The sequence below is a fragment of the Gavia stellata genome, chromosome 13 (assembly GCF_030936135.1).
Source record: "Gavia stellata isolate bGavSte3 chromosome 13, bGavSte3.hap2, whole genome shotgun sequence".
Taxonomy (NCBI): domain Eukaryota; kingdom Metazoa; phylum Chordata; class Aves; order Gaviiformes; family Gaviidae; genus Gavia; species Gavia stellata.
The window spans coordinates 1967080-1980910 of NC_082606.1; the positions used below are offsets into that span (position 1 = coordinate 1967080).

Below are 13831 nucleotides of genomic sequence, written 5' to 3' on the forward strand. Positions count from 1 at the left end.
CATGGCCGCCCCGATCCCGGGGTCCCCGGTGCCCTGTCGGGGGGTCCCGGGGGGGTGTAAGGGGGGGGGTGTGGGGGTCCCCACGGGTGACGTCAGCAGCGGCGTTGCCGGGTGACGGCGGTGGCGCCCGGGCCCGCGGTGGGGCCTGACGTCAAGGCCCGATGGCCGCCCGTCCGCCCGGCAGCATGGAGGCGGTGGCAGGCCCGGGCGGCCGCCGCTGAGATGGTGAGGGGGGTCCCCGCCGGGCAGAGTGGGGGGACAGGGGGACACGGGGAGCCCCCCGCCCGCGGCCCGGCGGAGGGAGCAGCCCCAGGGCCGGGGGGGCGCAGGGAGGGCGGAGGGATGGGGCCTGCTCGGGCGGGGGGCGGGAGGGGGACAGGCCCCCGCGTCCCCCCGCGTCCCCCCGCGTCCCCCCACGTCCCCCCGCGTCCCCCTGTCCCCGGCACGGGAGGGGGGACGGGGCTGACGGGGGTGGGCCGCCCTCCCCATCGGCCGGGGCCCCCCCAGCGCCTCCGAACGCGGCCCCCACCCGCTGTCCCCATCCCGCTGTCCCCACCCGCTGTCCCCATCCTGCCACCCCCCACCCACTGTCCCCATCCCGCTGTCCCCAACTCGCCGTCCCCATCCCACCACCCCCCACCCACTGTTCCCATCCCACTGTCCCCGTCCTGCTGCCCCCCACCCACTGCCCCCCACCCACTGTCCCCCACCAACTGCCCCCCACCCACTGTCCCCATCCCGCTGTCCCATCCCACCGCCCGCACCCACTGTCCCCATCCCGCTGCCCCCCACCCACTGTCCCCATCCTGCGGTCCCCATCCCGCCACCCCCCACCCACTGCCCCCCACCCACTGTCCCCATCCTGCGGTCCCCATCCCGCCACCCCCCACCCACTGCCCCCCACCCACTGTCCCCATCCCACTGCCCCCCACCCACTGTCCCCATCCCGCTGTCCCATCCCACCGCCCGCACCCACTGTCCTCATCCCGCTGCCTCCCACCCACTGTCCCCATCCCGTGGTCCCCATCCCACCACCCCCCCACCCACTGTCCCCATCCCACTGCCCCCCACCTGCTGCCCCCCACCCACTGTCCCCATCCCGTGGTCCCCATCCCACCACCCCCCCACCCACTGTCCCCATCCCACTGCCCCCCACCCGCTGCCCCCCACCCACTGTCCCCATCCCACCGTCCCATCCCACCGCCCACACCCACTGTCCCCATCCTGCGGTCCCCATCCCGCTACCCCCCACCCGCCACCCCCCACCAACTGCCCCCCACCCGCTGTCCCCATCCTGCGGTCCCCATCCTGCCACCCCCCACCCACTGCCCCCCACCCACTGTCCCCATCCCACCATCCCCATCCCACCACCCCCCACCCACTGTCCCCATCCCACTGTCCCCATCCCACTGCCCACCACCCACCACCCCCCACCCACTGCCCCCCACCTGCTGTCCCCATCCCGCCACCCCCCGCCCGCTGTCCCCATCTCACTGTCCCCATCCCTCTGTCCCCATCCCGCCGCCCCCCACCCACTGCCACCGTCCTCCCACCCTGCTCCCCCCAATCCGTTCCCCCATCCCGCTCCCCCATCCTATTCTCCCCACGCCGCTGCCCCCCAATCTGCTGCCCCCCATCCTGCTCCCCCCAACCCACTCCCCCACATCCCACCGCCCCCCATCCTATTTCCCCCAACCTGCTGCCCCCCAACCTGCTGCCCCCCAAAATGCTGCCCCATCTCATTCCCCTCCACTCGACCCCCCAAATTCTTCTCCTCCTACCCCGCTGCCCCCCATTCCGCTGCCCCCCATCTTGTTGCCCCCCATCCTGCTCCCCCAACCCCCCCAACCTGCCGCCCCATCCAGCTCCCCCCAACCTCCTCCCCCATCCTGCTGCCCCCCCAAATTGCTCCCCCCATCCTGCTGCCCCCATCCCACTCCCTCCATCCTGCTCCCCCCAACCTGCCGCCCCCCAACCCACTGCACCCCGACCTGCTCCCCCGTCCCGCTCCCCCCAACCTACTGCCCCCCATCCCACCGTCCCCCAACCTTCACCCCCGTCCCACTGCCCCTCAAACTGCTCCCCCAAAATTGATCCCCCCAACCCACTCCCCACAACCTACTCCCCCCCAGCCTGCTCCCCCCTAATTCACTCCCCCTAATCTGCTCCCCCCAACCTTCTCCCCCATAACCTGCTCCCCCCAACCCTCTCCCCCCATCCCTGCTGCCCCCCAACTCTCTGCTCCCCCTAATCCACTGCCCCCCAACCTCTGCCCCCAGGACCTCAAGGGCCAGTACTGGACGGATGATGACTCCGACGGGGACAATGAGTCCGAGGAGTTCCTCTACGGCGTCCAGGTAAGCGCCGCGGGTGCTGGGTGCCCTGGGTGCCGGGTCCCATGGGTGCTATGGGGCGGCTCAGGGACCCCCAACCTGCACCCGGTCCTGAGTGTGGGGCTACAATGGGGCTGCGGGTCTGATGGTGCCACGGGGTGCTGTGCCGCAGGGGACCTGTGCCGCCGACCTGTACCGTCACCCGCAGCTGGACGCCGACATCGAGGCCGTGAAGGAGATCTACAGCGAGAATGCCGTGGCCGTCAGGTGGGTGCTCCCGCCAGCCCCGCACCCGGCCGTGCCAACCCCAGGGCACCTGGCCACGGCAGCACCCGGGCACCCATCCGTGGCATCCCTGGGCGCTCGGCTGTGCCGTCCCTAGGGCACCCGGACATGGCATTCCCAGGACACCCAGCCATGGCATCCCTGGGCACCCAGCGGTGCTATAGCCAGCGCACCCGACTGTGCCATCCCCAGGCACCCACCTGTGCCGTATCCAGGGCACCCAGCCGTGGCATCACTGGGGGACCCTGCTGTGCCATCCCCGGGGCACCCAGCAGTGGCATCCTTGGGCACCCGGCTGTGCCATCCCCCGGTACCCCGCTGTGCCGTCCCCAGGGCACCTGACCGTACCATCCCTGGGGCACCCGGCTGTGCCCTCCCCGGGGCACCCAACCATGCCATCCCCTGAGCACCCGGCCATGCCATCCCCGGGCACCCATCCACAATCCGGGTGCTCTCCCCGTGCCATCCCGCTCTCAAGGGTGCACACGCTTGATACACGGGGAGCCACGTGTGCCCATCGTCGCCCCATGATCCTGCCCGCCCCGGCACGGCGGGCACCGGGCAGTGGTTCCGGCACCGTGCCAGCCTCGCTCCATCCCCCCGCCGCGGCGCCGCGTCTCTTCGCAGGGAGTACGGGACCATCGACGACGTGGACATCGACCTCCACGTGAACATCACCTTCCTCGATGTGAGTCCCCAGGGTGTCCCCGCCGGTATTGGCACGGGGAGAGGAGGGACACACGCCCCGGGGGGGTCCCCAAATTTCCCTTCCCGGCTGGGGGTCCCCGCGGCCGTGCTGAATCGCGGCTCTCCGTCGGCAGGAGGAGGTGGCGACGGCGTGGAAGGTGCTGCGGACGGAGCCCATCGTCCTCCGCCTGCGCTTCTCCCTCTCCCAGTACCTCGATGGCCCCGGTGAGTGGGGACGGGCAGGACACGGTGTCCCCGTGTGCCCTCGGGACGGGGACGGCGGTGGCACCGACGGCTTGTCCTCCCCTCTCTCTCCGCAGAACCGTCCATCGAGGTTTTCCAGCCGTCCAACAAGGAGGGCTTCGGGCTGGGGCTGCAGCTGAAGAAGTAAGAGCCAAAACACAACGGGCACCCAAGGGTGGTGGGTGGGGTGGGCCACGGGGTCACCATTTTGCCCCGAAACTGGCCGGGTGCCACATGTCCCCATGCCACCCCCTTTTACCTGCCACACCGCCCCGTGATGGGCTCACCACCAGTTTTGGGTGGGGAAGAGGAGGAACTGGGTGGCATGGACCACTCATACATCAAGCTCAGTAGGCCCCAAAGCACCCATGGGTGCTGGCACCCTGCTTGGGCACCCATGCCACCTCTCTGCCAGGATCCTGGGCATGTTCACGTCCCAGCAATGGAAACATCTCAGCAACGATTTCCTGAAGACGCAGCAGGAGAAGCGGCACAGCTGGTTCAAGACGAGCGGCACCATCAAGAAGTTCCGTGCTGGCCTCAGCATCTTCTCCCCCATCCCCAAGTAAGTGTCCCCAAGGGACCAAGCTCTGTCCCCCCCACCCTGGCTGGGGACCCGGCGCCGTGCCTCAGTTTCCCCCCTCGCCCCTGGGACGCTGCTCCTCCCTCCCAGAGCCCGAGGAGGTGCCGGTTGCTCCCAAAAAACAGCCGAAGGGTCAATTCGGTGCCAAATGACGGAGGAGTAGGGGACGGTGACGAACCGGGGAGCTCAGCGGGACTCCGTGCCCGCAGGTCTCCCAGTTTTCCCGTCATCCAAGATTCGGTGCTGAAGGGTAAACTGGGCATCCCGGAGGCTCGCGTCAACCGCCTGATGAACCGCTCCGTCTCCTGTACGGTGAAGAACCCCAAAGTGGAGGTTTTCGGCTACCCGCCCCCCAGCACCCAGGCAGGTGTCGCCCCCTTCAACATCCTGGTGGGTGCCTCCCCGCCTCGGGGTTTGCTTTCCTCTCCTTTCCCTTCCCGGATTCCCGGGAACCCCGCTGCAGGGTTGGATGGCTTCACACGGGATACTGGGACCCCCTTGGGTTGGGGGGAGCGCCCTGCGGGGTTTTGGCCCCCGCGCCTTGTCCCCAGCACCCTTGGGTGCTGGTGGGTGAGCTGGGACGCCGGCCGTGGCGTCCGGCAGAGATTTCCCTCTGTCTCGGTGCCATTCCCGCGATGCGGCTGCGTCCCCGGGGATGGTGTTGGCATGTCGGGGGGTGCGCTGTGCCGGGGTGGGGGGATGTTGGGGGCTGTCAGTGCCACGCGGAGGTGGGGGTGCGTGGGGGAAAGGGGATAACGCAGCTGGCTCCCCTCCGGCTCCGGCGCAGGTCGGCGGCCACTGCAAGAACGTCCCTACGCTGGAGTACGGCTTCCTCGTCCAGGTCAGTGGCCGGAATCCCGCGGAGCCCCGTCCCGCTGCCCGGAGCGTCCTCCCCACGGCCCCGTGTCCTGCTGCGCTCCATCCTGATCCACAGCATCCTTCCCACTGCCCCACATCCCTCTCATCCCCATCCCACTGCCGGAGCATCCTTCCCACTGCCCCACATCCCTCTCATCCCCATCCCACTGCCGGAGCATCCTTCCCACTGCCCCACATCCCTCTCATCCCCATCCCACTGCCGGAGCATCCTCCCTGCTGCCCCACATCCCTCTCATCCCCATCCCACTGCCGGAGCATCCTTCCCACTGCCCCACATCCCTCTCATCCCCATCCCACTGCCAGAGCATCCTTCCCACTGCCCCACATCCCTCTCATCCCCATCCTACTGCCCGGAGTATCCTCCCTGCTGCCCCACATCCCTCTCAGCCCCATCCCACTGCCGGAGCATCCTCCCTGCTGCCCCACATCCCTCTCAGCCCCATCCCACTGCCCGGAGCATCCTCCCTGCTGCCCCACATCCCTCTCATCCCCATCCCACTGCCCGGAGCATCCTCCCTGCTGCCCCACATCCCACTCATCCCCGTCCCACTGCCTGGAGCATCCTCCCTGCTGCCCCACATCCCTCTCAGCCCCATCCCACTGCCGGAGCATCCTCCCTGCTGCCCCACATCCCACTCATCCCCTTCCCACTGCCCGGAGCATCCTCCCTGCTGCCCCACATCCCTCTCAGCCCCATCCCACTGCCCGGAGCATCCTCCCTGCTGCCCCACATCCCTCTCAGCCCCATCCCACTGCCCGGAGCATCCTCCCTGCTGCCCCACATCCCTCTCAGCCCCATCCCACTGCCGGATCATCCTCCCGAGCAGGGGCTGACTCCCACCATCCTCCCGCTCAGATCATGAAGTACGCGGAGCAGCGGATCCCGACGCTCAACGAGTACTGCGTGGTGTGCGACGAGCAGCACGTCTTCCAGAACGGCTCCATGCTCAAGGTGCGGCCAGAGGGACGCGGTGGGCACGGGCTGTCACCCTGTGTCCCTGTCCCCAACCCTCCCCATGGCTCCTGTCCCCTCCGCAGCCGGCGGTGTGCACCCGGGAACTCTGTGTCTTCTCCTTCTACACCCTGGGCGTCATGTCCGGCGCAGCAGAGGAGGTGGCCACGGGTGCCGAGGTAGGGGCGCGTGCGGCGGACGACCACGCCGTCACCTCGGGGCGCTGTCCCTTCACCCCGTGCTCTGTCCCCAAGGTGGTGGACCTGCTGGTGGCCATGTGCCGCGCCGCCCTCGAGTCCCCCCGCAAGAGCATCATCTTCGAGCCTTACCCTTCTGTGGTGGACCCCAACGACCCCAAAACACTTGCCTTCAACCCCAAGGTAAGTGCCGGGGGGCCAACGCTCCGCCGTGCCGGGGGTCGATGGGGCTGGGGGGAGCCCTGAGAACCCCTCCGACGGCCGCCCCTCTTCTGCCCCACACGTAGAAGAAGAACTACGAGCGGCTGCAGAAGGCCCTGGACAGCGTGATGTCCATCCGGGAGATGACCCAGGTACGCCGGCGTGGCCCCGCACCACCCGTGGCCCCACGTGAGACCCCCCCACCCCGGTGCAGGGTCCTTCGCCAGGGGTGGCATTTTGGTGCCGATCTGCACCCACCCACGGTTGGGTGGGTGCCAGGGGACCCACCCGCACCCCCTCTCGCCTCTGCCAGGGGTCCTACCTGGAGATCAAGAAGCAGATGGACAAGCTGGACCCCCTGGCCCATCCCCTCCTGCAGTGGTAAGGCCGAGGGTGCTGCTGCCCCGTCCCGCTGCCCCACATCCCTCCCCGCTGCCCCACGGCCCCCAGGACAGAGGATGGGGTGGGGGGCAGCCGGGCATCCACATCACCACCCCTCGGCCCCTTTCTCCCGGGGGGTTGCGACCGTCCGCCGGCCTCAGGGCGGGTTCTGCCACGGCTCCTGGCTCGGGACCCTCTCTGACCTTCCTCCTCCTCCTCCTCCTCCTCTTCCTCCTCCTCTTCCCAAGGATAATCTCCAGCAACAGATCCCACATCGTCAAGCTGCCCCTCAGCAGGGTAAGGGGGTGGCCGGGCTCCGGGTGGGGTGTGGGTGCGGCAGGTGGGATGGGGGGTATGGGATGTGGGATGGAGGGTATGGGATGTGGGATGGAGGGTATGGGATGTGGGATGTGGGGTATGGGAGGTGGGATGGAGGGTATGGGATGTGGGATGGGGGGTATGGGATGTGGGATGGAGGGTATGGGATGTGGGATGTGGGGTATGGGAGGTGGGATGGAGGGTATGGGAGGTGGGATGGGGGGTATGGGATGTGGGATGTGGGGTATGGGATGTGGGATGTGGGGTATGGGAGGTGGGATGTGGGGTATGGGATGTGGGGTGGGGGGTATGGGATGTGGGATGGAGGGTATGGGAGGTGGGATGTGGGGTATGGGATGTGGGATGGAGGGTATGGGATGTGGGATGTGGGGTATGGGAGGTGGGATGTGGGGTATGGGATGTGGGATGGAGGGTATGGGATGTGGGATGTGGGGTATGGGAGGTGGGATGTGGGGTATGGGATGTGGGATGGAGGGTATGGGATGTGGGATGTGGGGTATGGGAGGTGGGATGGAGGGTATGGGAGGTGGGATGGGGGGTATGGGATGTGGGATGTGGGGTATGGGATGTGGGATGTGGGGTATGGGAGGTGGGATGTGGGGTATGGGATGTGGGGTGGGGGGTATGGGATGTGGGATGGAGGGTATGGGAGGTGGGATGTGGGGTATGGGATGTGGGATGGAGGGTATGGGATGTGGGATGTGGGGTATGGGATGTGGGATGTGGGGTATGGGAGGTGGGATGTGGGGTATGGGATGTGGGGTGGGGGGTATGGGATGTGGGATGGAGGGTATGGGAGGTGGGATGGAGGGTATGGGAGGTGGGATGTGGGGTATGGGATGTGGGATGTGGGGTATGGGATGTGGGATGGAGGGTATGGGATGTGGGATGTGGGGTATGGGAGGTGGGATGGAGAGTATGGGATGTGGGGTATGGGATGTGGGATGTGGGGTATGGGATGTGGGATGGAGGGTATGGAAGGTGGGATGTGGAGTATGGGAGGTGGGATGGAGGGTATGGGATGTGGGATGTGGGGTATGGGAGGTGGGATGGAGAGTATGGGATGTGGGGTATGGGATGTGGGATGGATGGTATGGGAGGCGGGATGTGGGATATGGGATGTGGGATGGAGGGTATGGGATGTGGGGTATGGGATGTGGGATGGATGGTATGGGAGGCGGGATGTGGGATATGGGATGTGGGATGGAGGGTATGGGATGTGGGGTATGGGATGTGGGATGGAGGGTATGGGAGGCGGGATGTGGGGTATGGGAGGTGGGATGGAGGGTATGGGATGTGGGGTATGGGATGTGGGATGGATGGTATGGGAGGCGGGATGTGGGATATGGGATGTGGGATGGAGGGTATGGGATGTGGGGTATGGGATGTGGGATGGAGGGTATGGGAGGCGGGATGTGGGGTATGGGAGGTGGGATGGAGGGTATGGGATGTGGGGTATGGGATGTGGGATGGAGGGTATGGGATGTGGGATGGAGGGTATGGGATGTAGGCTATGGAATGGGGTATGTAGGGTATGGGATGCAGGACGTAGTGTGTGGGAGGTGGGATGCAGGATATGGGAGGTGAGATGTAGGATATGGGATACAGGGTACAGGCTATAGGATGCGGGATGTGGGATTTGGGATGCGGGACGTAGGATTTGGGATGTGGGATGAAGGGTATGGGATTGGGGTGTGGGATGTGGGATATGGGATGCGGGATGTGGGATTTGGGATGCGGGATGTAGGATATGGGATGCGGGATGAAGGGTACTGGATGCAGGACATAGGGTGTGGGGTGTGGGCTGTGGGGTGGAGGATGGAGGATGCGGGATACAGGATGAGGGATGTAAGGTTATGGGATGGGCGATACAAGGGTCTGGGATGTAGGGTGCAGCCTTTGGGATGGGGTCTGCAGCCTGCGAGAGCTGGGAAGCAGGAGATGGGATGGAGGATGGAGGATATTGGGCGTGGGCTGCGGGATGGGGGACAAGAGACGGGGAATGCCACGGGCCCTCCTGGCAAACCTGGGACAGCCAAAGCAGGGCTGGGCCGGGCACGGGGCCAGGCTGCCGTGCATGATCTCTGTCTGTCTGTCTGTCTGTCCGTCCTCTCTCCCCGCCGGCGCCGCCTTTGCTCTTCCCTTTCCCCTGGTAGCAGCTGAAGTTCATGCACACCTCCCACCAGTTCCTCCTGCTCAGCAGCCCCCCGGCCAAGGAAGCCCGGTTCCGCACCGCCAAGAAACTCTACGGCAGCACCTTCGCTTTCCAGTGAGTTGCCGGAGCGGACGGCGGAAGCCTCCCAAGCGGCTGCCGTGGGGCAGGCTGCCGTGGGGCTGCCGTGGGCCTGACGTTGGGCTGGCTTTTTCCAGCGGCTCTCACATTGAGAACTGGCACTCCATCCTCCGCAACGGGCTGGTCAACGCTTCCTACACCAAACTGCAGGTAACGCTCCCTCGCGCCCGACAGCCCGCGCCCCGGGGCAGGCAGGCAGGCAGGGAGGGGTGCAGGCAGCCGGAGATGCGCTGCCTGCAGAGGCCGGGCTGCCTCCGCCACCGTGCCCAAGCTGTCGGGGTGACCCCACGTCGCTCACCCTGGTGTTTTCCTGCAAGCTGCATGGAGCAGCCTATGGCAAGGGCATCTATCTGAGCCCCATCTCCAGTATTTCCTTTGGATACTCAGGTAAGAGGCTGCCTGCGCTGCCCAGTCCTGCCTGCACTCCCATCCCCACTCCCTGCATGGGTCCGGGGATGCTCGGCATCGTGCCGGCCGGAGGAGCTGCGTGGGAGTGGGCAGCATCCCGCATCCTTCCCACCCGCGCTGGCCTCATCCCAGCCGGGTTGGGGCTTTCCGATGCGTCAGGGAATTAAAATCCCAACATTTTCTAGGCTCCGAAAGCCGCTGCGCCCACTTTTGAGGGGTTCCCTGGGTTTGGCCGCAGGGCGGGAGCACCCAGAGCGGCCGTCCCCCTCTGTGGCATGTGTCCCCGCGACACCCCAGGGGTGCTCCCTGCGCGGGAGTGACGGCCGCCGCCTCGCTTCTCCGCAGGGATGGGGAAAGGGCAGCACCGGATGCCTTCGAAGGATGAGCTGGTGCAGAGGTACAACCGGATGAACACCATCCCCCAGGTGACGGGCTGGGGGACGCCGTGGGAGGATGGGGACGGGGACACGGCACCCACGGGTGCTGGGGACGGGGCCAGCCGAGCGCGGCCGGGGCAGTAATTCCGGTTGCTCTCCCCGCAGACCCGCTCCATCCAGTCCCGCTTCCTCCAGAGCCGCAACCTGAACTGCATCGCGCTTTGCGAAGGTGCGGGGACACACGGGGGGGACGGAGAGGGGTGGCCGGGCAGCACCCACGTCCCTGGCTGAGCCGGTGGGCGGAGGAGGGAGGGAGGGTCCCCCCACGGGCTGCACCCAGCGGGGACGTCTGTCCCCCGTCCGACAGCCCCTTCCCCCGGCAGTCATCACCTCCAAGGACCTGCAGAAACACGGCAACATCTGGGTCTGCCCCGTCTCGGACCACGTCTGCACCCGCTTCTTCTTTGTGTGAGTCCCGGCTGCGCCCACCTCACCAACACCCCCGGGACCCCCCCGGGACCCCCCCTTACCTCCCCTTCTCCCCTTCCAGGTACGAAGACGGCCAAGTGGGAGACGCCAATATCAATACTCAGGACCCCAAAATCCAGAAGGAGATCATGCGTGTGATCGGGACTCAGGTGTACACAAACTGAGCGGTGGCAGGGACCCCCCCCGGGACCCCCCCGGGCACCGAGCGAAGACCCCGGGCGAGGCCAGGGAAGGACGAGCGTGTTTGGAGCCGCCCAGGCAGGGCAGAGATGGGGCCGACGCCAGCGGCTCCACCCTGTATATAGGCGTCAAGCATCCGGCGAGCACCAGGCGGGTTTAGCGGTCCCTTGTCCCCTCCCCGTCCTGTCCCCCGGTGTCCCCGACCCCGTGGCAGCGTGGAGAAGGAGCCACGGAGGCTGGCGTGGCCAGCGGCCGCCCCTCCTGGCGTCGGCAGCGACGGCGTTTTTATCGATGATGACGAGAAACCGAAGCAAAAAAAAAAAAAAAAAAACAAACCCAAAAAAACAGAGTTAAAAAAAAGAGAAAAGGAATCTGTGTCGGTGTGGTTAAAGTATTTAAACAGCCTGGGGGTGTGGGGAGGGGACGGGATCGTGGGGAAGGGGCGGGATGGTGGGGAAGGGATGGGATCACAGGGAAAGGGCTGTAGGGATTTGATGGGGTGTTGGGAAAGGGATGGGGCTGCGGGGAGGGAGTCACGCCACCACCGCATGATGGCAAAAGGATTGTGCCACACCACAGGGCCCACACCATGGAGAAGGGATTGTGCCTCAGGGATGGGACCGCAGCGGGGCCGTGGGACCACGCCACGGGGACGGGACCCCGCAGGGACCGGTGCCGCGGCAGAAACTCACGTGCGAAACAAGAAGGAAACCTCCCAGGGACCGCGCTTCGGTTCGGCCCAAGTCGATCCCAACAACTACACGGATAGAGAGTCGGCACCAGCGCGGCTGTGTCCCGCTACACCCAAACCCGAACGAAAACCCGTTGGTGGAGCCCCGGAGGCTGCGGGGGCTCAGCCCGGGGACCCCCGGGAGGCGGCGGGGGGCTGGCAGAGGTAGCTGGGTACCGAGGTTCCCCCGGTGCTGGGGCTCTCCGGGTCGGTCACGGCAGCACGAGGCCACGGCAGTAAAATACCAGCCCTTAAGAGACGGCAGCTCCTCCAGCATCAGCCTGGAGCTGCCTGGGGACACTGGGCAGGGACGCGGGGGTCCCCCCCCAGGGGTTCAAGGGTCTGAGGGATTTAAAATAATAAAAATAAATACCCCAAACCAGCCCTTCGCCGCCCCGCTGGAGACGCGGGTGTTGGTTTCAACCAGGATTTTTAAAGAAAGGTTAAGACTCGACTTAAAAAAATATCCCGGTTTAGGTACAGTTACTAGCTGAGACCCAACGGGTTCGTCACACCGGCGGGCGCACTCTCGGCGTCACCTCTCCGGTGTCCCCTGCCCTCGGGGGGGTGACGGAGGGACCCCAACATCCGTCCACCACCAATTGTCCGGCACTGGCTGCTTGATGTCCCCAACGGCCACCCAAACCCAGGCAGGGGGGACACTGGGCAGGTGGCTGTCCCCTCGCCACCCGCCCTGCCGGCCACCCCATTTTTTTTTTTGCTTAAATTTGTGTGTTTGGGGTTTTTTTCCCCCCCTTAAATAAAAAAAAAATCGAGGCACTTTCCCACAATCACCGCAGTGGCTTGTCCAGGGAGGCGGCCGCGAAGGGACGTCCCACGGGACACACCAACGTCCTCCAGCAGCTCAATCGCTCGGCAAGAACTGCAAAACCCCGGGGCCGGGTCCTGCCCCGGCCCCCTCCGCAGCCGGGGTGAATTCCTCCGGAAAACAGTAATTCCGGGGAAAAAAGCGAATAAAAAGAGAGAGGCTCACGCTCCTCTCCCGGCTTCACCAAATCCCCGGCGGATGCTTCGGCCCGGCCACAGTTGAGCTGGTCAAAAAGGGGTCACCGGCATCGTCTTCTCGGGGGAATGTGGGTGGTGCGACGCGGCAGCGATCGCTCCAAAGAACCAACCAAGGTGACGATTTTGACAAAATAAGTTTATTTTGCTTCGCTTCGTTTCTGCCGAAACCTCACATTTTTCTTTTTTTTTTTTTTTTTTTTGGCTGAAAAAAAAAGAAACCCAAAACCCCCCCAAACCAACCGAAAACGCAAAGAACCGGCATCGCTTCGCCCTCTCCCGGAGGCGACCGAAGGGCTCTTTGGACCAACTTGTCTCCCCCGCCGCCGGCTCCCGCCTGGGCCGTGGGGCTGGGGGAGCCACCGCAGCCCCCCCGAAACCTCCCCCCTCCGCATCCCCCCATCCCCGGCTGCAAATCAGCCCCCCGAAACTGAGCCCTTGAGCCCCGCGAATGGGCCCCCCGAAACCGAGCCCTCTAGGAAACGCTCGCAGCTCTTAACGCCCGAGGTTTTTCTCAACCTTATTAATTTCTAGGGGTTTTTTTTTCCTCTTCTTTCCTGGTTTTTGGTTGGTTTTTTTTTTGTGTGTTTTGTTTTTTTTTAAATTAATTTATTTATAGATATATTTAAAAAAAGCAATAGTCCTTTGGTCCCTAAACTCTAAGGAATGATATGACTCTGAAACAAGTAATCCTATGTCCCTGTGCCAGTGACGAGCAGGGGGAAGCGCGCGTCCCGCCACCCTGCTCCATGGGATATATATATATATATACTTATTTATATATATCTTCTATAAGTCCAACATCCTTTGATCCTTTTTTTTCCCCCCGACGTGGGGAAAAAGAAAATCTTGCCATTTTTCTCTTCTCCAAACAAGCATCCTCCAGGTGAAGCGCCCGAGGCTGGTCCCGTCCCACCGGCTTTGGTTTAAGAATCCGTTTGGAGCCTCTTTTCCTCGTTTCTCCTGGGAAATCGGTAGCAGCAAATGAGTGCTTTAAAAAAAACAACCACAAAGGTAGATCGTATCCCGGGCGCCCCGGGGCCGTCGTCCTTTCTCCCAGCGAGGGATTCGGTGAGTCCCGGTGAGCGGCCAGCGGCGAATCTCAGCCCCGGCGCCACATCGCTCTCCTCCTTCCTTGTCTTCCTCGCTCTCTTGTTCCCGTTAAGAAACAAACAAGACCGGTTTGGGAAAAGAAAAAATCAAAAAAGAAAGGAAAAGTTACGACCAGAATGGCTCTCTTCTTCGCCGTTT

At 64.8% G+C, this 13831-nt stretch overlaps 1 protein-coding gene across 1 annotated transcript; it reads left to right on the forward strand.

Moving 5' to 3' along the window:
- Positions 1 to 207: 207 nt before the first annotated feature.
- On the forward strand, positions 208 to 10982 carry PARP6 (poly(ADP-ribose) polymerase family member 6). The gene is made up of 22 exons (XM_059823831.1): positions 208 to 225; positions 2280 to 2357; positions 2506 to 2600; positions 3246 to 3306; positions 3440 to 3530; positions 3626 to 3692; positions 3964 to 4113; positions 4341 to 4494; positions 4919 to 4972; positions 5867 to 5962; positions 6049 to 6141; positions 6217 to 6342; positions 6447 to 6512; positions 6674 to 6741; positions 6990 to 7038; positions 9237 to 9349; positions 9451 to 9523; positions 9691 to 9760; positions 10127 to 10206; positions 10324 to 10387; positions 10542 to 10626; positions 10709 to 10982. The coding sequence occupies exons 1-22, from the start codon at positions 223 to 225 to the stop codon at positions 10809 to 10811; spliced, it is 1839 nt and encodes a 612-aa protein (XP_059679814.1). The 5' UTR covers positions 208 to 222; the 3' UTR covers positions 10812 to 10982.
- Positions 10983 to 13831: the final 2849 nt, after the last annotated feature.